Source organism: Pteropus alecto, unplaced genomic scaffold (assembly GCF_000325575.1).
Source record: "Pteropus alecto unplaced genomic scaffold, ASM32557v1 scaffold7, whole genome shotgun sequence".
Taxonomy (NCBI): Eukaryota; Metazoa; Chordata; class Mammalia; order Chiroptera; family Pteropodidae; genus Pteropus; species Pteropus alecto.
The window spans coordinates 30,947,842-30,974,610 of record NW_006494614.1 but is presented as its reverse complement, the minus strand read 5'-3'; the positions used below and the strand labels follow the sequence as shown (position 1 = coordinate 30,974,610).

At 32.5% G+C, this 26,769-nt stretch overlaps 1 protein-coding gene across 1 annotated transcript in view; it reads right to left on the bottom strand.

Moving 5' to 3' along the window:
- Positions 1 to 2,526: 2,526 nt before the first annotated feature.
- Positions 2,527 to 26,769, bottom strand: part of COL21A1 (collagen type XXI alpha 1 chain) — a 153,140-nt gene continuing 128,897 nt past the window's right edge. Inside the window, exons 18-30 of the mRNA XM_025042821.1 lie at positions 21,990 to 22,034; positions 19,938 to 19,991; positions 18,191 to 18,237; positions 15,263 to 15,323; positions 13,605 to 13,676; positions 11,914 to 11,949; positions 9,242 to 9,286; positions 6,212 to 6,244; positions 5,621 to 5,767; positions 5,476 to 5,530; positions 4,803 to 5,003; positions 3,899 to 3,976; positions 2,527 to 2,780 (exon numbers count right to left, since the gene is read on the bottom strand). Of these exons, the coding sequence (XP_024898589.1) occupies positions 2,593 to 2,780; positions 3,899 to 3,976; positions 4,803 to 5,003; positions 5,476 to 5,530; positions 5,621 to 5,767; positions 6,212 to 6,244; positions 9,242 to 9,286; positions 11,914 to 11,949; positions 13,605 to 13,676; positions 15,263 to 15,323; positions 18,191 to 18,237; positions 19,938 to 19,991; positions 21,990 to 22,034 (1,062 nt within the window). The 3' untranslated portion in view covers positions 2,527 to 2,592. The remainder of the gene's footprint in view (positions 2,781 to 3,898; positions 3,977 to 4,802; positions 5,004 to 5,475; positions 5,531 to 5,620; positions 5,768 to 6,211; positions 6,245 to 9,241; positions 9,287 to 11,913; positions 11,950 to 13,604; positions 13,677 to 15,262; positions 15,324 to 18,190; positions 18,238 to 19,937; positions 19,992 to 21,989; positions 22,035 to 26,769) is intronic.

Below are 26,769 nucleotides of genomic sequence, written 5' to 3'. Positions count from 1 at the left end.
TACCTCACAGACTTCAAAATTTAGGCTTTCAATTTTTTAGCCACAGAGCTGCTAATTTCTTGTGTTGACATTTTATACAATGTACTGTACCAGGATTATAGGGTGTGTGGTTTGACTACTCCTTGTAATCTCTAGAAAATGATAAGAACAACTTTCTGCCTCCCCCTAGGCACAACACAGCTAAAATGCCAGCCTATGGGCCAGATCTGTAACTGAGGAATACCAGGAGTGAGATTCCAGCCTTTCTTGTGACAATGAAGTTATCAATCTGAAGAATTAATTAAAGCTCCTAGACAGAATGGTTTAATTAAATAAAATGAACCATATAAAGGTAAAGCAGATAGTCAAGAAGTCAATATAAATGGTTTCATTAACTGTAGTTTTAACTCATGAAAGCTGAATTATTTTCCTTCTTTGGAATAATTAAATTTTAAGGATATAAATCTAAGCATACTTATAAAACTAAAAAAATGTTCAGGCTAAATATATACAGTGATAGTTTATATAAAAAGGTCATCATACCTTATTTCTGTGTGTGTATGTGTGTGTCTGTGTGTGTGTATATATATATGTATTTTGCTGCCCTCTACTGGAGATCAAAGAATGATTTCCAGCTTCATCTCAAGCTTTGCCTTATCAGTGTGTGTTCACATGGCTTATCATGTGTGTGGGCATGTTTGCGCGTGTGTGCACGTGTGTGTGCAGAGAGAGAGAGATCTCCCTCTTAGAAGGCCTCAATCCTATTAGATTTGAACCCTACTTTTATGAACTCATTTAACCTTAATTACCTCCTAAAAGCCCTATCTCCAAATTTGGTCTTGTGGAGATTATAAATTCAACAAATGAATTTGGGAAGGATACAGTTCAGTCCCCAGCATCAGCCTATATATTTCTATAGTACTTTCTCCTTCCTTAGACTAAATGTATTAAAATTGCCTGTTTACTAAGCTGGGCCTCATTAGACATGAGTTCCCTCAGGCCAGACTCTGTAACTGTACTGCCATTGTATCCCTAGCACAGTGACTGGTACTTAATAGTGATGTGGTGAATGCTGGTTGAATGAATGAAGAAATGATGCCAACTACCTATTCTTCTTCTTTACCACGTCTTAACAGCAAATTCCATAATTAGCAGGGACAGTGGGATTCTTAGGCCTAAGCAGATACCTGGTGCTGTGTTGGAGACAGAACATCGAAACAAGCCTTATGCTGATTCAGCTACTGAATGTCATGGACTTCAGTTTCCTCCAAGGTCCTCATCAGAGTGGTAGAATGGCATGTCATAAAGCTCAACTTCAATCAACAGCCATTTCTGGGCCAAGAAGAAGCTGCTGTGCTTATTTAGGTGAGTCGCATATCAACTGAATTTTTAAGTTCTTATTTCAGATGAACCAGTTATTTAAGAATAGGGTAAAGAATTTAATAAACATATCCATTGGATAAATGACCATTTGATGTGGAAAATATAGTCAACAACCAGTTAAAATTAAGTATAAAAAGAGACACTGCAATCGGGCCTGTAGAAAACTTTATTGTACTTTGAATAAGAAGCATGTAACAAAATTTAGAGCATGATAAGGATGACATAGCTCCAATTATGTTCCTTTAAAAGTATTAAGTACAGTACACAAAGACTTCATAATATTTTAAAGTCTCCTAAAATATCAAGACATACTAGAAGCTGTGGAGTTTCCTTTCAACTACAGCATTTATTCCCATTAGCTTTGCTACAATGAAAGTTAACATATATGAACATACACATATTATAAGTGAAATGGAAAATGAAGGCATACAATGAACATTCCAATTACTTAGCGAGTATAAAGAAGAAAGTCATTTTAGTATTTCTGAACTTCTGTTATTTTTTTAATGTAATGACCAGGTACAATGAAACATTTTCTAAAATGCTTTCAATGTTACATTATTTTGATCATTCCCTGTGTAATCAATACTTTCTTACCATAGTCATTAATCAAATTTGACAATTTGCAAATGAAATAAGAAATACATTAATCTTATTCAGAGGTAACATTCAAAACATTGAACAACATCAGTCCATTGCCCCTAACCAATAAGCACAGACACTGGAGTAAATGACTGATATGGCAACAAAGGTCTGTCCCAGCTGAATATCAGCCTTGATCTTATTTCCAATGACCAGGTACATTTTTTTGCTAATGTAGAAGAAGCATGAGTTATGAGATATGAAACATGAAATTTACGCAGACATGAAACTGAACTCAAATACTCTGCTGCATGGAAGCGGAATGTGAACTATTTCACAGTGACTGAAGAGGACTGGCTAACAGGCAATGGAGGTGTTTTATATTCAACTTGGATTAAAACAAATGGACTTACAAGAAACCCTTGAGACTTAGTTAAGGCTACTAATCTAAAGGCCCTAAATTACTGAGGGGCCTTTAAAATCAGTATATGTGACCTTTTATATATTTTTCCTTTAAGGAAAAGAATAATAAAAAACACCGAGGTACTTTAGTTTCTTTTCAAGGGATTACTGTTGGTTACTTCCTGAGATGCAAAAGACCACAAAAGAAAAGCACCATGCCTAGGTTGCCGGATGAGGCATCAAACACTAATAGTTTGGTCCTTTTCTAAATGGATCTCTTCCGACAATTACACTAAAACATAGTGATGGATCGCAGATGCCAGGGGGACCTGGTTGCCCTTGGATGCCAGGTTTTCCGTGATCTCCGTCTTTGCCAGGGAGACCTGGGTCTCCTGGAGGACCTTCTTTGCTTATTCCAGGTGGGCCCTCTGGACCTAAGATGGGACATTAACAATATATGAACAAAGGATTTTGGTTTTTGATGGTGATAACTGATTCTGTAAGATATTTAAACTAAAAAAAAAAAAATTCTTGAAAATTGTACATATTTGCACTAATGTGAAAAGAGGAGGTATTCTCTTGCTAATTCTACATATCTCCCACTTTAAAAAGGACCATCCAAAAATAATCAGCAATTTTTGTAAAACTAAGCTAATCTATATTGATATAGCAATTGTGCTACTGATTAAAAGATTGAGCTAACATTCTATTTCAATTTGTGGGTTGTCCAAACATTTCTTCTTTTCAGTATATTTTTTTGCCAACATTATTATAAATTAGCAGGTGATACATACACAAACTACGACTCTAATGAAGTCACTTTTATGCCATATTTGCAATAAAAACTACTATTTCCAGTATATATATATTTTAGTTTGCACATCTAAATACATTATCATTACCATAGTATAATAATGATCAATACACATAGGTATTATAGCAGTAATTTGTGAATGATAGACTAATTAGTTCAATGAGCATGTGCAAAGAAAGGAGAGTTAATTTAGGATAGCCTTTTAAAGTTGATGCCTCAAAATAAAAGCAAAATATTCAGGTTTGAGGATGGAGCAGAGCGGTTTGGGGCACTTTCTATACTACTACTACTTTTTGCTGCTGGTACTACTAATAAACATTTATTTAACACTTAATTACAATTGTAGATATTGGTTTAAGTGTAGATATTGTTCTAATTTAATACCATTACATAAACAATATTAAATTATTTGATTCACCAAAAATCCTAATGAGGTAATAATATCATCTAAAATAATAATAACAGTACATATTTACTGAAAACATAACTATGATTGTCAAGTAGTGTTATGAAAGCACTGCATGCATTAACTCATTTAATCTTCCAATAATGTCATAATGTAGATAACATATCAACACAATTTTACAAATGAGGGAACTGAACCGTAGCAAAGTTAAATAATACAGCTAGCAGAGGGTGACTTAAGAATCTTAGTTTCAAATTACTTGACATAGATTTATGATGATTTTCTTAAAACAAAATATGCCACAACTCTTATGAGTATATACCAAATCTTACCTGATGGACCAGGAGGACCTTGCTGTCCAGGGTACCCAAACCCTTGGCTCCCCTTTGCCCCATTTCTTCCTGGTAGGCCTGCAGTGTTAAAAATGGAAGTAAACTCATTTATCCTGTAAAATCACTGCATCCTAGATTGTTTCTTTCAAAGCTGTTGATACACACATTGAAAGAAAAAATAAATCTTTTTAAAATAGCTTGCCACCTAGCTACTATTACTAATGGAAAACAAAAATTTTTAAGCAAAAATTTATAAAATTATCAGTGGTTTAGAAGTATTTAATGAGGTTAAATATTAAAAAAAGGAAAATGGTTTGGGATTACTAGCCTTTTCTGTTAATCACAGTTGTTTTTTATTACTTTGATGAAACATCTAAATTGTTCATATAATATTAAAAGAAGAATTATCAACCAACATTCTACATAAACACTCAAGGGCAAAGAGAAGTAAGTTATGGGCTAATAGGAAGTTTGGCTGCAAAACAACTTTATAATAAAAAAATTGAATAATTTTTGGTAATAGAAAGTTACCAAAGTCAAAATAAAGAAAGTAGCATCTCTGATTTTCTATTTAAAGATCTTATTAGATTCAAGTAAAATTTCTTATTTCTATTTAAAGATCTTAGATTCAAGTAAAATTTCGTGTTGCCAACATGTTCTAATTTGTAACTTTATATGTTTCATAACTTTGACCTGTCTCTACTTGCTTGAAAATATTGCTTCAAGAAAATAGAATTAGTGCTCTTTAACTCAGTTGACAAGTTATTTAAAGACTAAGGGATTTACAAATGTTTTTTGTCATCATGAAAACAAAGATGAACTCTTTCCTATTAACTGAATTTAGGATGTGGATACAAAAAATACTTTTTTGTTGTTCATTTGCTTATGCACACAAACTAAGTACCTTTTAATCCTCTGGCACCTGGGCGTCCAGGAGCACCCATTAATCCAGGAACACCATCTCTTCCCGGCAAACCAGGAAATCCTCGGGGACCTTCTGGGCCTGTAGGACCAGGTGGCCCAGGAATACCAGGGGAACCATGTTGGGACTGGCAATGATCACAATTGTGGATTCTTCCACTCTGAAGTAAGACTGGTAGCTGGACTTAAAAACAAAGAACCCCCCACTTATGTTTAAATGATGAGTGGCAGGTAACACTATCTCTAATAATTTTTTTTTAATTTACAGATGCATATCTTTTGACCAATAATTTCACTTCTAAAAAATTAACTATGTAAATATCCATTGCCCTGTGCAATTTTATCATTTGCTTAAAATTGGAGGAAAAAGTGAATGTGCTCTCCACAAAAAAAAAATTGATAAATTATAGACATCCAAATTTAAGAATTAAATTCTAATTGCATCAGAAAATTTATTTAATGGTGAAATAATAATAAATTATTAAAATTATTACAAAAGTATTATTTCATCTTTATAAATATACTCACCCAGAAAATAAAAAAAGACAAGGGTTTATAAATGTTCTTTATTTTTTTCTTTATCTTATATCTTTTATAATTTCTATCAAAAATTGTTATTACTTTAAAAAAAAGTCATTAAAAACTCTGAGACTTACCTCTTAATACATCAGTGCAAATTTCTCGAATAAACTGTTCTGAAAACTCTCTTCCCTGCATCAAATTATAAGGGGTTATAATGTGTACATACCAAGTAAAAAGCAATGAAAATATGAAAATTATGAAAAAAAGCAGAATACATACAGGCTTCCCATCGAACCCTGGAGGTCCCTGAGGACCTGTTTCTCCAGGTTGCCCCCGGGGACCCACAGGCCCCATCAGGCCATCCATCCCAGATTCTCCTTTTGGTCCAATGGAGCCTCTGACACCAGGTTCTCCCTTTTCACCTTTCTAAAAACAAAAGAAATCTTCAAACATTCTATTTAGATATTTTAGGAAGTATAATTACATCTTAAATGCCCTCAAGGATATGGATATGAATATACAAGTTAAATTGGAAACAGCTGTGGGAAATTTCATATTACATTAAACTGTCATTTATCCATCCATCCACCCATCCATCCAACCCTACAAGTATCTACTATTTATTGAATATATTGTATAGGCGAGATGCATAGTGCCAGAGATACAATAATGAACCGATAATATTGACAAATACATAACATTTCATATCTAATTGAATGACTCTACACATCCTGAATGTCACTATTTAGGAACTATGCAAGAACCCGAAAGACATTTTCTGTTTGTGATGTTGATTGCTAGATTTATACAGTATTAAAAACCTGAGCAATAACAACTCAACAGAGAGAGCATAATACATGAGAAACATACCTCTCCTTTTGCACCATGATGACCTTGAATTCCCTTTGAAAATTAACAGGAAAAAAAACTATAATAAATGTGCAAGCTATAATAGAGGTAATATGGCAAGCATCTTTTACCACATATTTAGTCAAACTTAAATTTTCAGTTTGGAAAATATTGATAGAATTAGTGACAGACTACACGTAAAATACATGTAAAATATACACGTATTTTTTTTGTCTTTTTAAAGGATACTAAAGACTAGGCAATATGCTAACTGAATAACATAAAAATATTGGCATAACTGTTTTATTCTTAGATATGAATATTTTAATATGCTGCAGGTCAAATATGTAGGTTAGAAGGGAATTCTATCTGAATTCTATTTAAATTCTATGCTGAATTTAAAATATATCACTATTTTAATGAAGATTAAAATTCAAATCAGGTAAGAGAAGGTTTATTTATTTTATTTTGTGATTAAGAGGAGTATTTTGTTTTCCCAAGTTTATGTTCTTCAAGTCAAATTTTGATTGAGTACAATGATAAAAGATAGGTTAAAGCAGAGGCACCATTAAAAGTGATTAATAGGAAAGAAAACACTTATTTGTCCTATGCCTAAACTACTCACTGCTGGTAATTCAGAAGTTAGAGAAGTAGTATGATGTACAATATGGTATCTTATTCTCCAATGATAAAAACACGGGGAACCCAAACACGAAATTTACTCATCATTACAATCAATGGGTACATATGGATGGCTCTATTAAATTATCTCCCACTCATTTCTTTCACATATTCATTCCAATGATGTATTATACATAATAAGAACTTTTAGGAAAGGCATTAAATTTTTTTATTTTTAAAATTCATTGTACGTTCAGACTCTAAAATCACCCAATATCAGTTCAGGAAAAGGATATGGCTTTCACCTACACAAGTAGGATTTTATTACCCAACTTGAAAATTAAAAATTGGTGTTCTGCAATTCAATATAAAATTCAGTGTATAACACTGCACACAAAGAATTTTGGGCTTGAGCACTGTGATTTATTTCTAGGTTCCTAACCGTGGATATTCAAATTAGACAAAAAGAAAGAAAAAATAAGTAAATTCAGTGTATGGCACAGAGAAAAGTACATTCTCAAATTAAAATGTGAGCATAAAACACTAACTTAGTTTTCATATGAAAATCTATTAGTGAGTACAACACTCTGTAAGGACATTCTTTAAATATTGAAGATTCTGAAGAAATGCAGTATTCTCTACCAGGCATAATCCTACAACTGGAGCCAAAGTAAGAGGAAAGATAAAATAGTAATTCTCAGTACTAGAATTGAATTGGAGCTGAAACCGAAAACAGCTGTCATCTGAGACTCTGCTAAGATGATTTCATGAGAGAAGCATCCATTTGAACTCCATTCACAAAATGAAAGCCAAAAAATTACACACTCACAGTACAGCACTTAGTAGGATGATAGGTAACTAAGACTTTTTAACTTAAAGATTTTGGGTAGTCTATTCAGCTGCTGAAAAGCAGCAGCTGTTCTGACCCCAGAGTACTCTATATAGGCCCAGTTCCTGGTAGTGGGAAGTGTGGGCTTTTAGTAAATCTAGGGCAGAAGCTTTGTAGGAAACCCAAATCCTGCCTTAGGGGAGCAGACTTGCTCTTTTCCTTGAGAAGTAAGAAAAAAAAAATGAACCAAGGGAAACTTGAAGATAATGTCCTCTGTAAGCCAGTTAGCTTTCTAAGTAGTGAGCCCAAATTCCAAAGGAAATATTTTTTTCTTTTTTAGAGAGTTATTGTGAGTAACAATTTTTGGTGAAAAGCTTGGGCTGGTGGTTGAATGGATGAAGGGGTGAAGGTCATCCTCTGAGAATAGCTGTTTACAGATATTGTGTAATTAGGGGAACTGAGAGGGTCAGTCTGTGTTGCCAGGGAGGGACACAGAGTCAGAATTAGTAGTGTCATCAAGTGGATTTGAGTCAGGTGGAGGAACACTAAAATTAAAAGACATTTTTTTTCATTGAACATAACTGTACTCAGAGAACTCAATACATTTCTCCTCTTAGATATTTTTGTGCTTATTTAGCTTCTAAATTCTCAACTCTTGTCAATTATCTTACAGTCAGTTTCTATCTCATATTATAGACAATCTTGCATTCATATACTTTAAAACACTTTTCCCCATGGACTTTCAGATTTCTCCAAGTGAGGGACACAGAGAGCCCAGTCCTTGGAGACATTACTATACAGTTTTATATACCTATCTCCAGAACTGGTGTAATTACTGAATCTTTATCCACCCAAAGTGAAAGAGGTCCAGCCCTTGGGAGGACTCAAATGTACAGCTTGCCCTTTTAGTGCAGACTGCGTTGGAACTGAGCTTGGGACAATAGGAAGTGCAGCAGCAAACATGCTACATAAGTATTAATCATTTTAATGTGGTTGTTGTTGTTGTTGTTGTTGTTGTTGTTCAATTTGGCTTTGACTGAACTTGTGCCATATGGTAATCTCACTGAAACACTACTTAATGAGAAGAATTTAGTCAGAGAAGAAGCAAAACAACCTTATTATGTATCTGTTCTATAACACAGTCCCTCAAGATAATGGAATAGTGATTTATTTCTCTGAACAAACTGAAGAAAAAAAATTCATTTCTTCACTACATATGGCCTCAACTGCTCATATTTTAAGAAGAAAATCAAGACTAAACAGTAGGTTTGGACATACTGCCATTATATAGCTGCCTTTGGTGTACAGATACTCCCAGAAATGGGTGAATTACCTACTTTTAGTCACTTGGCCAGAAAAAGCTTTGAAAAGCAAGTTTTACAGCCATCAATAGTATCAGTATTGGAAAATAAAAATATAAAACAAATAATTAGAGCAAACCATTAAACCATTACCACCTAGCACTTTCAACCTTGTATACTTAGAAATCACATTATACATACCCTCCTCCCCACTCATTTTTATTTGTAAGTAACTCTCTCTCAGCATTGCCTAGTTACATGATTCATTATTTATCTTCCTTCAAATAAAAAAAAAAATACCTGTTGTCCCGGAATCCCTTGTCTTCCATATTCTCCCCTTTGACCCTTTAAAATTTAACAAATGTTATTAGTTGGTATACATGTGATCACATGTACAACACAAACCATCTATTATCCTGTAGTCTAAAAAAAGTCACGAAAGCAGTAATGAAATATGTAAAATGATGTTAGATATTGGGAAGTTACTCTCTCAGAGAAAAAGTGAGAGGAAAGTCAACCTAATTTTATAGTTAAATGAATAGAGACAAACTTTTGGAGAACATGTAAATAATTTTAAGTAGTTGAGAATTTTCTGCTGAGTCCACATTAACAGCATAAAAATAATTTAAAAATTCAATTGCTGTGCACATTTTAATTTCAATGGCATAATTATGTTCAGTGTTGACAATACACATGAGGACAAGAAGACCTCTTTAGAGGAATTTTTAAAAATTGAACATGTAAAAAACATTTTGAATGAAGATCTTTAAATCAAGACACATAAGAGAGAAAAATTAATAAAGATATAAAAACACTTGTCTATTTAATAAATATTTTTGGATATTCGCCCTATATAAAACATTGTGCTAGACCTTGAAGCATTACTTTATCCCTATGTTGAATGAGATAACTAGCAGTTTCTAGGAAAACATATGCCTAGATTAATATAATCAATTAAAGACCTAGTGACCAAAATTTTAACTCATTCTTGCATAGTGATTTACTTATGAAAGTGAATACCCAATATTTATTGAGAAGCACCTATTTGCTGGCCCTTAAAGCCACTGAAACAAAGGTATCATTTTTGCTTTCAAATTGCTTACCGAGTGGTAGGAAAGATAAGCAATTAAATCAAGAATGACAAAATTTTTTTTTAAATTAGAGTGATGAAAATACTGTCTGATTAGTGTGCAATGTATAATTCAACATCTGGGCTGAATACTATTGAAACAGAAAAAAACATCTGACAGAGAGGGTAGGGAAAATGACTCAATCCTGAGTATGGCCTTTAGGGAGAAAAGGTAGAAGGGTGTACCAGGGAGACAGACACAGGACAAAGGCAAGTAATTCCTTTTGGATAAAAGAGTGGACAAGAGTGGATAATGGTGGGCAGAGTGGCAAGAATAAGACTGAAGATTCAGTCAAACCAGGAGGCACTTTATGGGCCAGACTTTATCTTGAAATGTGTAAGCATTATTGTGAGATTCCTAAGCAGACATGTAATTTAGACATTGCATGCTGGCAAAAGTGTGTGTGGGGTGAAGTGGGGGGAGAGTAGACTGGACTCAAATAGATCAAATAGTTAGGAGGATATCACAGTAATCCAGAACTGCTGACAAGAAACAATTAGGATAGCAGGGACAGGGAAAAGAAGCCAAGTTCAAAAGACATGCGTAAAATTGAATGAATGTGAAGAAAGAGATTGAGTTGTAAGATGACTTCCAAGACATTTTTTTCCCTCGGTTGACTATGTAATGATACAAATTACCATGACAAAGAATCTACAAGTAGGAGATGATTCATGGGGAAAGATGACAAGTTTGGATTTGGACATGTAGTGCACATGAGACATCCAAAAGCAATTCAAAGAAAGAAAATTAAATATATGGGTCTAGAGCTCACAGGCATTGACTTAAAATTTACCATATTCCTAATTTCAAAATTAACTTAGAGAAATCATAATAACATTTGAATATCTTCAGTTTAAAAATAGTCTGAAAAAACAATTGTTAGACTGTGATCTTAGCAGATTTTGACTCTATTATTACTTCAATTTGAAATTTCCTATCCACCTATCTCCACAATCAGTGTAATTACTGAATCTTTCCCCACCTGATGTGAAAGAGGTTATGACTCTGGAAATTCTAGAGCTTTCAAAATTCTATCTGTGAAATTTTGCAAAATATTTTTCTTTTTATGTTACATTTACTCTGCATAGCAAAATTCAGCCACTATAACTGAGCTTTTAACTTTAAAAACATTGTTAAAGTACTGTTTGGACACTAGATTTGTAATTTATGGTTGAAAACATCCCATGGTTCTAAAACTAAAAAGATTGAAAGACCAATAGATATCATTTATTGCAGATAAGTATATCACTGATTCTGCTAGTGGCATCCTATTCATGGGTCAGTATTCAGTTAATGACAAAACATTCCACAGCCACTTATTTTGAGGTGAGACTGTTCTTGTCTCCTATAGTACCTGCATGGTTCTCCTCTTTGCCTTTGTTACTAAGATACCCCAAACCAAATGTCCTTCTAAAGCACCCTAGATTTTCTTAGCTCAATATAATTTTCTCTATAATTCTCCTTCTATTTATTAGTTTGAATGTTTTACATTTGATGTTAATGATTTATCAAATCTACTTGTGCCATATGCAATTTCGAATCATTTTTTAAAACATACACACTATAAATATAGAAATAAATATATATTAGAAGTATGTAATAAAATCTATATCTTTATTTTGTTGAATCATTTTGTTATCAAGTTTTCTACAACAGTGAAGAATCTTTAGGTTAGATTCGATGTGGTCTGAGAAATTTAGTAGCAAAAGTAGAAAGCTAGGATTTTACAGTTAGATATTGATGGTGAAAGAAGAAGGAACTGGAAAAGCAATATGAGAATTAAAAAGAACAAAGCTCTGATTTTATTGCTAAATAGAAAAAAAAAAAGAGCCAGCAACGTACCTGAATGCCTTTTTCACCTTGATTTCCTTTGTCCCCCTACAAAAAGGCAGTTTAAATGTATAATATTCTAGTATATTCTGATTCCTTTCAAATAAACATCTTTTTCTTCAGCAAAGAAAAAAATATATGATCTCATGCAAATTCCACAAATGCCTCATATACAGAAGCTGACTTCAACACAATACTTGGGAAGAAATAAACCACATTATGTCAAAATGCTGTTCTAAATGAACACTTTCTTGTGCTTTTACATTCAAAAGAAAATTTAATATCCCTATCTTACGAGGAAGAAGAAAACTTTTCTATACTGATTACAATCTGAGGCTAAACAAACAAGCAAGAGAGGACTTATTTTGACAAACTGAAAATCTTTCATCAGGTTCACAGTAGCCATAAATTTATAAGAAACATCAAAACAAAACATAATGGTAAAATGACATTTTAGAAAATAAACACTTCAAAAATGAACTTTTGGGGGAAAATACTTCATAAGAATTAAGTTTCCTAGAGTTTCTCAGCTAAACGAGGCATTAGAGACCAACTAGTTCAATGTCCTCATTCATAGAGATAATGGTCCCACAGGAAAGGTAAGCACTTGCCCAAAGTTGAACTTGGACACTGTCGTTAAATTTCTATCACACCATGCTATCCAAACATTCAGAGGAGAGTTTTGTGTTTATTGCAAACAAAATACAGATTTTCTTTAAATAGCAAGTTTTTGAAAAAGGAAACTCTCTAAATCTAAACATATATTCACAGTAGATTTACTTAATATTCACTAAAGGTCTAACACTTAATTGCTGCTAAGAGGTTAATTCCACTGTCAGCAAGTGCTGCCTACTTCTTATCAGAACAAAAATGTCAAGGATCATGCTGGGCATAATAATTTAGGGGCCAAGTAGACAATACATGTGGGACAGAAAAATGAAGTGGCAGAAAAACTAAAACAGCAAGGGATATGAAGAAGTAAACCTAAGAGTTTGTATTCTTTCCGTAGTAAAAGCCAGTATATTCACTTTTCACCTGAAAGGTATATATTTACAGTGGCATGGACTTTTTTGACAAATGGGCAGTCAGTTGTTGCTTAAAATCTCCAAACAAATAATCTTTATACAGAAACAGCTCAGGGTTCCTTAATGAGAGAGAAAGAGCATGAGTACAAACATATCTAAAGTGTTGCTGTCTTAACTCACCAAAACATTTTATATGGGTATATATGATTTGTATTTTAAACCCCTTAATTTAATTTTAAATGAACTTCTATGTAATATAATTGTTTTATAGCTAGATACTTCGTGGTCAAACATTCTGGTTGTAATTTTTATCCTTTCGCTTTTTACCCCAGTTTCAATAAGAGTGATGTTGAATACTTTTCCTAAAATATTCTTGATTCACCTGGATTGACTGCAAAACAATCTAAAGTTACAGGATATTACTTAACTATATGTTTATATTTTCTGATCTGCATGCCTCTTCCAAAATCCTCCTTTAGGAGACAATACCCACGCAGGGACATAAAAGATACCACAGCTATTAGCATGGGGTTACACATATTCCACATAGTACAACAAATCTGTAGTTCAGCTTATCATTAAAAGTATAGTCAGTTCTATTATGCTACATTCACTAAAGGAAAATCTACATGTTAACAGCTGATTAAAAGTGAATTATATCTCTTAAATAATAAATACCTTTTTTCCTTGAATTCCAGGTAAGCCCAAGTATCCTGGTTCTCCAGGCGGACCCACTGCTCCTTGTTCTCCCTAGGTCACACAGAAATTACATAAAGATCACAGACCTGCCGCTGATGAATAACAGCAGCTTTTATCTCTGATACATTTCAAATTTAAAATTGATGGTTAAAAATTTTGTCGACATTTTAGAGTTATTACTAAAGAAATAGTAAAAAGTGAAAAGTTTACTGGAGTCTCAATAAAACATTTTTTTCCTATAATTAAGAAGTTCTGATAGCATACCATATTTTAAAATTTTAGACATATTTGGTATTTTATTGTATTTTATAATTTCAAGAATAAAGTAAAAAAAGCACAAGTATCCTTTTTTATTTACTAACCACTTTCTCTTTCTCCTGGAAACTGCTTTTCCTCATATTGCTACTTTTAAGAACTTATAATTCCAAAACTGGTAAGTAAATAAATTAAAAATTATTGAAAATCTCATTACCTACTATTTTTATTTTATTATATATTTCTCTCTACCTCTCACAAACACACATACACAACTTAGTTACCAATATGTGCTATGTATGCATAATTTTTTATCTTTTACTTCAAAATAATATTATAAAGTTCTTCATTATATGTTTTTTAAAACATGATTTTTAATTATAGAATAGTATTCAACTGTATTGGTTTACTATATTTTATTTAAAAAATTCCTATTGTTAAATATTAGTTTTCACAATTTTTATTTTTATAAACAATATTGGGATGAACAACCTTATAGTTAAATCATATGCACATTTATATTTTTTCTTTATATGTATAGAATATTATTTTCTTAGAAGTAAATCATTGAACTGTTTTCAGTACAAAGAATATCCATGAATTGTCTTAACTCAAATTTTCTACTCTCCATCATTTCATAGGGGTGATTTCCTTTTTAAAAAAATCTTAAGGAAGTTCTCAGAAAGCATATAGTGATGATGTATCAATAATATTTAGGTTAAAATTATAAGAGGTAGGATGTAATCCTGAACATGCTGCTTTTGTTTTGTTTTATATTTAACCATTAGTCCAAAATTCTGTCACGTTAACTAAAGACTACTATCTTTTGTGGAAACTAAGTTTTGTTCTCTTGGCTTACTGTGCCCACTCCTGAGCTGTTGAACAGTACTCTAAATATTTAAAGGCTGGAAAAGAATTGAAAATCTCATTGAAACAAACATAAACCAATTGGTTTGAAGGGAACTGGTAAAGAAAGTCATGGCTCCTCACACTGAAAATAAACCAAGCAAAGGAATAGAATCACTTATAGGAACCACACTCTTGTTTTCAACTATATAAGAGAGAAATATTCTCTGGATCAGAGAGTATGTTCATATTAGCATACAATTTTCACCATTTCTAGAAAAATCAAGTCAAAGCAGTCAAAGCACATTTCATGTCTTTATTACCCAAACTATGATAAAGTATCACCCTCCCTCAAAACAAACAAACAAACAAACAAACATTGGCCATTTCTTTTCATGTACCTTATTTTTGTGATATAGGCAATCCTAATTTCAGATAACTTTTCTTAAGGGATACAAAATGTTAAATCTCATGAAATAATGAGGAGGAACTTATAATTCTTTGAAAATATTTCAAATGCATAAAATTACAATTACCTTGAGCCCAGAATCCCCAGGCATCCCTTGAAGTCCAGGTTCACCTTTATTTCCCATAGAATGCATCAAAATCATTTAAATTTTTTTTTTGTTGTTTAAAAAAGTCACAATTTATCTGATATAGATGTTTAGGAAATAAAATAATTTTTACATTTTCAACTTTCCAATTGTTTGAAACTCTATACGTTAAGCCTACTTCCTAAGAAAAACTCTTTTATGCAGGGAAGTAAATGCACGCATTTATAAAGCTCTCTAAAATTAAGTGTTAAATGCTTTTTCTGGGTTTTTACATTGGCAGCTTCAAGTATAAGGAGAGAGATTCAAGTCTTTAGGCACCAGTGCTAATTAGCTAGGTCTCCACACTGCACAGATTAAAGTCATGTATCTTAACAGTATCCTCTGGATTGAGAATCTTCATCTCTGCCCTGTTTCACTTTCTCACTATGGCTCGCCTGCAGAATGTAACCAAAGAAAAGAAAATTTCTAATGTACAGTGGCTTTTTTGAAGAAATATGAATCAGAACATATTAGTTTGTGCTCTTTTTCAGGATTCCAGTGCAGTGTTTTCTAACAGAAACTTGGAGAGTAAGACCAAGTTGACAGAGCAAAGAATGTAAGATAGAAAAAGAGGATTGGATATAAAAAGAAAGAACATGCCTGCTGACTAATAAGGGAAACTGTCAAAGGTAGTTCTGGTTTTAAAATATATGTTGATACCTGAAATCACAACCTAGTCAAGGTTTGGAAAAAGCTCTCATTAAGGGTTAGCAATGATCACTCAGAGCCAAGTTGAGTTTACTCATAAGAGAACCAACTTCACATTCAGCTTTTAAAAAGTTTTCTAGGCTTCTCATGTTGAGAAACATGTGAACCTAATACATGGATTCAATTAAAGCATTTAGCACAAAACAGCATTATTGAACCATGGAACGATTTTCCCTTAACATTTCTAATTTTACAAGTGATTAAGCTGAAATTCAGAGAGATGAAATTTGCCAAAAGTTACATGATTTGATTATGTTAAAATATCCTAATATCATTCAAATAAGATTTTTAAAAACTGGAATGTAGTATGGTAAATTAGACTTATGATGGTTCAACAGATATTTTAAAAAGAGGTATTATAATCTAAATTAGAAATTTTCTAAAGATCTACCAAAAAGTTTCAGCCTCATCCTTTCCCTGCCTACAGCTTTTTGTCCCACCCTACAACTTCTACTGATCATACAGAAGGCACAGTCCACAAACATATACTTGACAAAACTGACAAAGATAAGCTAATACAGAGGTCAGTAAATGATGGCCCATGGGTTAAATTCAGCCCAATGCATGTTTTTGTGGGTAAAGTTTTAGGAGAACACAGGTACATCCCACACAGTTCATGTTCATCTGCGGCAGTTTCTGCATTAAAATAGAAGAGCTGAGTAGTTGCAACAGAGACTATAATGACTCTCAAAGACTAACATATTTACTGTCTGGTCCTTTACAGAAGTTCCCAACACTTAAGCTAATATACTGCATGAAAAGAAGTTGAAAGTTTTCACTGAAAAGATTACATTAGTAGGTATAATTTTAACATCTTGAATCTATTTTTAACAAAATAATTGCACAAGATGAAGGAAACTGAACTTTATAGTGATTCATCTAAAAATAAACTGTGATATTAGAAACAGCCACTTGCCTCCCCAGCCAAATCAGCAGAATCTACAAATGCCACAAATGCATTGTTCTAAAAATCTTTTATGGAAAATCCAGCAGATTTAATTGAACTCCAGTTCAGTATGAGCCAACAAAGTGAAGTGGCTAATTTTAAAAAGCTGATGAAATCTTAAGCTGCATTCTCAAGAATTAGAGCACCCAGAACCCTTGTACCTCGTATACTTAAAGGGAATACGACTACTTTAGATAGTCTTTAAAATGACCTTGAGAAATTATGGACAACCTCTGCTTGGTAAAGCCCAGTCACGAAAGATTTTGTTTTGTTTTGTTTTTATACCAACTCTCCACACCTGTCGCTGCTAAGAACCATAATACTCCAGGGATCCACAAGGATCCATTACTGGTGAAAGGGAAGCTATTTTTCTCTAATCTTTGGGCTCCTATGACATTTTATCCCATCTCTACTTCAATACTTTAGAAATCGAAAGTAGAATACATTAGTGTCTATTCCCCTGGGACAATGCCTAGTTGAATGCTTCCAGAATAACAATTCTATTACTTCCTTTAGGAAGGTTGTCCTATAAACTCATTAAATAGTTGAGAACAGTTTCCTAAGTCTAGCTAGAATGCACATGATGATCCTCTAAAAAATAATAATAATAATAATAGAATAGCTCTCTTAGCACAGGATTCTATACACCTAGAAAATGGTCATCCCAGGATATTCAAAGAATTTCAGTTTTACCTAAACTGACATCTTAAATACTTTTTAAAAATCTGACAGTGAAGATAATATGCTATCTTACCTACAGTCCTGAAGGAAGAAATGTCTAATAAAACTCACTACAAGACATTTTACAAATAAAAATTCCATATACATTCCACTAAATATAAATACCAAGAAGAGGACTGGGAAATTGGTAAAGTATTAGTGCTCAATCATAACTACTAATGCTCTAGATTACAGGTTTGGCACCTAACTTCATAGAACTCTATATTCCTCATTACCCTCTGAGATGTCAGTAAGGAAGGAGGGAGGTGATTAGTGACAGATTCTAGACCCTTCCCAATTTAAACCATACCTGCTTTACCTTAGTCTGTCTTATAGGCTTAGTTTTCACCTAAAATCTTATTCTTACAAGTGGTTGTTCATAGAATTAAAATCATATTCAAATAAAATCAATGTAGTTAAATCTTTTACTAAACATATAATTGGTCATTTTGCACAAAGTTCTCAATCTTATTAATTTCCTTATATTTACCTTCAATCCTGGTGTTCCAAGCTGACCTGGTGAGCCATCCCTTCCCATCAAACCCTATATTATTAAGTGGGAATTTTGAGAGTAATATAAAGAAAAATATATTAAAATATTAAATTCATTTTCAAATTACACATTCTCATAATAATTAATCCACTAAAGTATAATATTTAGGAAATTTCATCATATACGTCCAAATAAAGAATAATAAAGAATCAACCCAAGTAAAATAGAATGAAGGCTAGCAGAGCCCTTATAATTCTGTTGCTCAAAGAATCTACAAATAGCATAAATTATCGAAGAGCTACTAAAAGACAAATGTAAAGAAAAGGTTTTTTTTTTTTTTTTCCTATACTTTTTCTTCCTTTTGTCATGATGGCTAAGAATTAGGTTTCTTCATAGATGTTATCTTGATCAACATTACTTATAATTTCTATTTTATTGAACAATATTTTGAAAGAGTTACAATCTAGTAAATCTCTGAATACGATAATGCCTCTTCAAGTTATAAAATGGCCATTACTAACTATATAATTCAAAATAAGACAATAGGAACTACTTTAGCCACAAAGACCTGATTTATTTTATGTCCTATTCTAAATATTATTATAGATAGCAAAAAACACTTCCTTTCTCTTAAAAATTGCAAAGGAAATTGATGAGCAAAAAAAATTTCAATTAATATCATCAGAAAACATAATCTCAATATGGCCAGACTGAAAATACTAAGTTATCACTACTATGCTTTGCTGTCAATTTAGGATGTCATTGCAATTATAAAATAAAATATATACTAGTTCATAGCATAGTATAAAAATATTAGAAATGTTAAATGTAGATATTCTTGAAGTTCAATAAAATTCTACTCAATAACTTCATTTTCTGGAAGCTAACTTAGATACTGGTAAGTAACTAAGTTTAATTTACTATTTCAATGATCAAATAACTTGGTAGTGATGGTGGAAATAGAGAGAGAGTATTCCATTTTAAAGGGAAGAATCTGCTTTTAAATCTCTCCAAAAGTAGAATTCATATTTATAAACAATATTTTTCCTATTGATACTGACATGCAAAGTTCACCAAATCTTGCACCAAGCACTGAGTAAAATATCTGCTTAACTTACATAATTAAATGTAGTCATAAACTCTGAAACATGAAAGTGATTTATTTTATTTAAAGAAAAAGCTATTATAGGCAGTTTGGTTCATAGATTTTTTTTAAAAAAATCACTTCTAACAATAAACTTAGCTAATTTTTATGTAATCTTGCACACACGATAAAATTTTCATAATTTCTAGTATCAAACTCATGTCCCTTCTACTCCCAAAACTTCAAAAATCATTTGTTCACTAATTTAGGATCTTCCTATACTCCCTCTCCTGAATGTATTCTCCATCATTAGTGCAATAAATTTATAAATTTCTTAAAAAGTGGAAAAAGAACATTATTGAACTTTAGACTTTTTCATGGTACTTAGCATCTTTTAATGAATAGCTAGTATATTTGTTTTCTGATTTATCTATACTAAGGGCTCTGATCTTTATTTTGGTGGTCAGGTTTTTGAGAACCTGAAGAAATATACATTGTCTTAGAAAAATGGACATAAACATAATTCTTTTCATATAAATAGATGGAATTTGTGGATCCCCAAAATCTCGTTGCTGGATCTCATCCAGTTTTGTAAATTCCAGAATAAGAATTCCTGGTACACAGTAACAATATTTCAAACACTCTGATAATAATGACATTAACATACAGGTATCCCCGGAGCTCCTTTTTTTCCTAGAGGTCCTGGAGGCCCAATTTCTCCCTAAAAATCAAATACAGATCAAATTTAAAATTGAAAGTTATCAATTTATTTCCAGGAATTTCCTACCAAAGTTTATAGAATGAAAATTCAGTATCAATCAGCCCAATTTGTCTACCTTCCCTTCCTCTCCTGTAAGAAAGAAAGAAGGCAAGGCCGAAAACTCAGGAATCTAATACCTTAAAGACTTGGACCTAGGATCTATGGAATTACTAAGTCAAATATTCAAATAAATATTCAAATTTACGAAATCAAATCAGCTGTGACATTTGCCATTCTTTCAAAGGAAGGCCTAGCAGTTCACGAAGAGTTAGTAAGACAAAAGGAAAAACAAATCAAGAGAAAGTTTTCTTATTTGTCATAGTTTTAAGAGCTATGATAGCAAACACAAAGTAATGTTTTTAATTACGGTATACAATATCAGCATTTAGACTTCAGCTTCTGGGATTGTGGCTGACTAGGTGTTCCAAGGGATTCTCTGAATCCAGAATAAAAAACCCTGGAAAGAACATCTTCTGTGAGAGAGTGCTAGTCTTATAAGAAGTAGGGGAGGTCTTTAAAGACCCCTCATTTTAATAAAATGTACTCTGGGTTAGGCTATAATTATGAGGATTTGGAACTATCCAGAAACCTGGCCAGAGGGAAAGATGCAGGAGTCAGAATGTTGAGGCTGCCTGAGGGTGTGTGCTCAACTCGGGAAACTACCTGTTGGGCCAGCCATGGGAAGAGTCAGGACTTTTCAAAGGGGCTGAAATGGTCTCCATGGCTACCAGCAAGAGCCCCAATTAGGCTGATAGGATTCCCACCACCTGAGATGAAGCAATGCGCTCACAATTAACAAAAAATTAAAGAGAAGGTAGCAAACCACAGAGTGAGAGTCACACAGGAATATCAAAAAACTGCAGGTATTGCATTTTCAGAAACAGAATTTACAGCTATACGTGAAATCTTTACAAATTAAAAAATGGAATCAGAAAGACTATTAGGACTGAAAACTATTAAGAATAAAAAAATGTTATTAAAAATCAGAACTATAAATAAAAAATATGATTAATTTTTGAAATCAATTGATGGTTTAAACAGCATATTAGACAAAGCAAATGAAAGAGTACATTAGAAAATATACTAAAAAAAATTTAACCAGAATGTAAGACAGAATCAAGGATAAGAAAATACAAAGCTATTTAGAGATACAGAGAACAAAATCAGAAGGAATAAAATATATATAACTAGAATTCCAGAAAGAGGTAACAGAGAGAATAGTAGCAATATGGAGATAATGACTGATGTCTTCTACAGTTAATGGAAATAATTCCACAGAGCCAGGAAGCAAACTGAATTCCCACCAGGATGAACAGAGAAAGCTGTATCTAGATACATCCTAGTGAGTTTTAAAAACACTAAAAACAAATAGAATACCTTAAAAGAATCCTAAAGGGTGAGACTACTTACAAAAGAATGGTAATGAGAATCAAAGCAGATTTTTCAGTCAACAACAAAAGCAAAGAGACAATAGAAGAAAATTCCCAATGTGTTAATTGTCAGCCTTGAGTTGTGTAAACTATATAATTATCTCTCAAAAACAAGAGTAAAATAAAGATATTTATAATTAAATAAAAACTGAAAGTTTATTACCAAGATGTCTATACTAAAGGAATGTCTAAAGATATAGTTCAGGAAGCAGTAAAACTACCCCAAAAGGAGGATCTAAGAACACAAGATAGAAAAATAACCAAGCAAAATATATGTGCTGCCAAAACAAGCACAGTAACCAAGTAAAATAGGAAGCATGTATGTAAATCCAAATTATTATCTGGGTAAAACAGCAGCAAAAACTAATTTGTAAGGTCAAAATCATAGCTTCTGAAATTATAACATATTTGAATAATTAACTGTGACCATGAAGGTGGTAAAAAGGTATTCTATGTGAAGACGCATCACCACTTTGTCCTTTTAATAAGCATATCAAGTCCAAATCTTTCGGTTTTCATTAATACTCACCTTTTGTCCCATTAATCCTGGGTTTCCAGGAAATCCTGGGACTCCCTAAAAAAAAATAAAATAGATTTTTTAAGTAAAATATTTGTTGAATATATTAGAGAAGAACAGGTCATAATTGGATTTTTAACTCGTAAATAAAGCGTATTAAAATATATAATCTATTTACAGTATTACACTGCTCCTTATAATAATCCAATTTGGAAATAAAATTTTTGAGAGTCCATATTAAATGAACATCTACTGATATTTAAAGTTTTAAATAAAGATTTTCAAAATGAGAAGCTATGAAAATATTAACCTTGGTTCTTCCTTCTGATTAACATATGTGATAAAACAAGGATATTTCATTCGAATATATTCCTACATTACTTATCATTAATAATGCAAATAAAAACTCTCAAATCAGAGTTCAGATTTAGTACAACAGTTCCAAATGCCCTCACGGTATCATCACTGTAATTAAAAACTAATGAAATTAAATAATTTCCTCCAAACTGAGCCTTGAAACACCTAACTCCTTGTGTAAAATATGGTAATCTTTCTCCTAATGATTCCCTTACTAATAAAATCGTAAAGAATATGCAGACCACAGTTTGTGGAGAGACAAAACAACAAAACAAAAAACAGAAAACTCTTTAACATGGCTCAACCCAAATGTACAAATTTTCTAGCAAGATTCAGAGGAAATTAATGTGAATTGTATAAATTTGAGAATAACCTTAGCACATTTCTTAATGAGAAAGCAATTCTATTGTCGGCCATTCAATACATTTCCCAAAATGATCTTTTTCACCCAAAACAAACAGTGATGGTACTAATCAATTTTTCATTTAGTCATCCTTCTTAGTTCCTTTCTCGAAAGACACTTCAGATAAAATAATTAGCATTTTGCGTGTGTGTGTGTGTTTAAGAGCTGGCAAAGAAGGGAATTTGAAAAGAGGAAACTGGGCCCCATTGTACTTCTCTGGAGGCTCTCTCCATCCTCAGGGCTTTCAGAGGATAGCAGTACTCTCCTCAGTAAATCAGAATGGGTAGTATAGATAGATATATGTCCCTGTCAATGAGATCAAAAATCTATTACAGGGAAAGCCTGCCAGTGTTTTGACTTTCATGTCTTGCCTTCATTAATACAACACTGTTCAATGTGTTACCACAATTATAGTGCAAGACATGAGCACACAGTTCTAGTTTTAAAATCCACTTGAATCATAAATTGCAATTCGATTTGATTTTGTTTGGCTCAGTTATGTTTGCCAGGACTCAACACCTTTTGCAGGGAACAAAAGTTGCAGGCGAGTGATGATGATCAACAGGGGCTCGCAGTTTAGTTGAAAACATGAGACTTCATAACCACACTAATTAGATAATAATATAAAACAATATAAACTGTTAAAGTAATATTATAAAACATGAGCACAGGACTCCCTATAAGCACTCTAGAACACAAAAGTAAATTAATTGAGTTTTGAGTATAAATTAAATAGAATGATATGACATCTATACTTATAGGCAGAAAATGCATATTCTCAATGCAATCATTTATGGTCAATATTGTTCAGAATATAGGCCCCATTTCAATAGACCATGATTTGGTATAAAACCACCCATAATCGGATCCCATCCAAATACATACACACAAACTTATTTAGATCAAGTTCTAAATTTAAGTAAAATCCTTCTGTAAAATTTTATTAAGGTGGCCATATACTGTTCTATGATGTAACTGATACAGCTGTGTGGGTGTAGCATCCCCTGGTCCTGAATATCCCTAATGGGTTTATGCAATTGCTCATGATACTGTAGACCTGAAAAGTTGAAACCTTTATTACATAGTGTTTCATCACTATTCAAGTCTCTATACCCTTACACCATCTTAATCTTAGTAATTAGTTACTGGTATCCTGACTCTACTCCTATTTCTAAAGCCAATCTCAGAGTCAGCAAGACTACATCTTCACTCTGGGGGAAAGAAACAGTTATCCCCGGGCTTCCCTGAGCATCAGCCTGGCGCCCATCTCCCAGGAATGCTTGAAAGCACCACATGTGCTCTCTGGGTCTGATTTGACACCTTTCTAGCTGTGAATTCTGAGCTTGGTCTGTATTAGGACATAGCCACAAATCTTACATTATTTCGACATATCAGATATTGAGAGTATTGGGGGGGGCAGATTTCAGATTAGGGTAAAAAAAGGTTATTTTTCTTATTATCTTTCTTCTTAAATTAGTAAATGTTAAAATATATTTCACAGATTTGAAAAGTTATATTTTCTATGTCCACTTATACCAAGAATTATTAAATATGTATTTTATAAATAACAAGCAAAGAATATATAAAACTATATAATATTAAAAACAAAATGTAAAATTTATAAAAGCAATTCTTGGCAAACTGATATAGTATCAAGAGCATGTGTGGAATAGAAAACCGTTGAGAGAGAGAGATTAACCAGAACTGAAATCATTCAGAGCTATATTAGATAATAAAATTCTCCTAGATAATATTTTCCTGGGCTCCCAATACAGTTATTGAAATTGACTAAACTTTGCCAATTTTACATTAGCGGAAATATCTTTCAAAAACATTTGAAAGTTACCAGTTTGTTGATCCAAAAGTATTTAGTAACAATTACTTCATAGAGCAAATGTTCTTCCAAGCAAAGTCTTTTATACTTCACTTTCAGCCTGTGTTGTTTTTTATTCAAGCAACTGTGAAATGTATAAGTAAAGACAGAAAGAAGTATTCTATTTAGTAAGAGTAAAGGAACATATTTCCTACACTGCTGCAATTTCAGTTTGGGTTTGAGGAAGAGCAGAAGGTCAACTGGAAAACCCTGCATAATGTTGTGATGGAAAATGCTGCCATTAAAAAAAAATGTTCTAGAAACTTCTCTGAAACCATTAAACCATTGCTGTGTAACAAAAAATTCATTAAAAATAGACATACATAATTTAGAATAAAGTTCTTGGTTCTTAGTTCCTAGACACTAGTTTATGATGAAGGAAATGTGTCCATGATACATTACTTAGAAAAGACAAAATATAATTTTATACTTTCCTAGATCATACAATGAATGCATTTATCTTATCTCTGAAACTGGGGTGTCTTGAATCAAATCTTCTTTTAAGTAATGCAATATTTTCAATGTACTAAAAACTAAATGTCATTAATGGCATTTCAAAATCAAAGATTTCAATCTTTTTGTAGTGGTAGAGATAATATTATACAGTTATCAAAATATTAGAAGCATATTCTGTTTTCTTCTATTATATCAAGAATTTATTTGTTCATTCCACAAGATCAATGAAAACCTCATGTTAAAAGTATTACTCTTAATAACTACAAAAATTACAATAATTATTAATAATTTTTTTAAAAAACATAGTAGTAGAACGAAGCAGTTGGAAGTTTAGACTCTGGAGTCCGCCAGTCTGTTATGTAGGGGATAACTGGCTCCAGGCCAGTTACTAAAACTGAAATCTCGGGATCTTTAGACGTGGAGAAAAAATAGAAACTGCCTCGCTGTGTTGGTACGTTATGTCAACTAGTGCTAGCACTGTAAAGAATGGATTTTCATGACCATCTTTTCACAGCACCTCCCTGACCTTTGAACGTTGCAAAATAGATGAAGTCAATTCTCTTCCATATCTCAAATTTGTTCTTTTTCTCCATTTTACGGATTTTTTTTTTTTTTTTGTCTTTCCTCTTTGTCTTTTTCTACCCTAATTTTCCAAATTTCCATTACATGCAAGATGACTTTAGCAATCTAAGGCTTCCCACTAGGGGGCGCAAGCATGTTGGCATTGCCCCTCCTTTACCTTTGCCTTTTCATTTTTGGCAGACTTTGATTATAGAAAAATATTGCAATGACTCTTGCTACATAAACATTTTAAATATATTTTATCACTATGTTTTTTTTTCAGAAAACTATCAAAAGTTTTAAATATATTTGCAGTGGTACCCCACAATGTTTTTCAATTCAATTTTTTTAAATTCCACACTGACAGATAATTATGAATGATATACAAAAGATTACTCCATGGTAAGATAACTCTAAAGAGAAGTCACAATCATAAAAGAAATCAACATACAAGTACTTGCAATAAACTCTTAATAAGGAAATTAGCAATTTTACTATCCTCTTAATATAATTTTCCTACTCCCTTTAATCTTTAAGGGGAAAACTATATTAAGGGGGTAGTAAAACTGCTAATTCCTACTCCTTTAATCTTTAAGTAATCCAAGTAATATTGAATAAATTTATTCTCCTTAGCCTACAAACCAGGCCCCACATGGGACTGGACCCAAATTACCTAAAGATAAATAATTTCAATAGAAAGTACATTGGTAAATATTTTTGGGCCACTCATATTTATATACAACAGGAAATGTCACCAGTTTGACATAATAAGCTACAGAAAGAAACAAGGGAAAGCACAGGAAGGATCGGCTCTCTGGGAACCCTTTTCAAAGTTGCTTCATGTTACTGGCATTTCTCTCCCTAACCTAAGGGCATTTATACATTTTTAAAGGCCAAGAAATTATTTTACATGCTTTGCAAATGTATCATTTTCCAGGACAAGACAAAATGACAAATATTTAGCAACTTAAAATTACATACCTGAAAACCCAGAGGAGGTGGAGGAAGACAAGAGTAAGAGACCCAGGGACAGTCTCTGCACCACCCTGAACCCTCAAATTCAGAAAAATAACCCACCCCTTTACATTAGTAAAATGAAATCATGTGTGAGAATCACATTGAATATATAGTTATATATATAT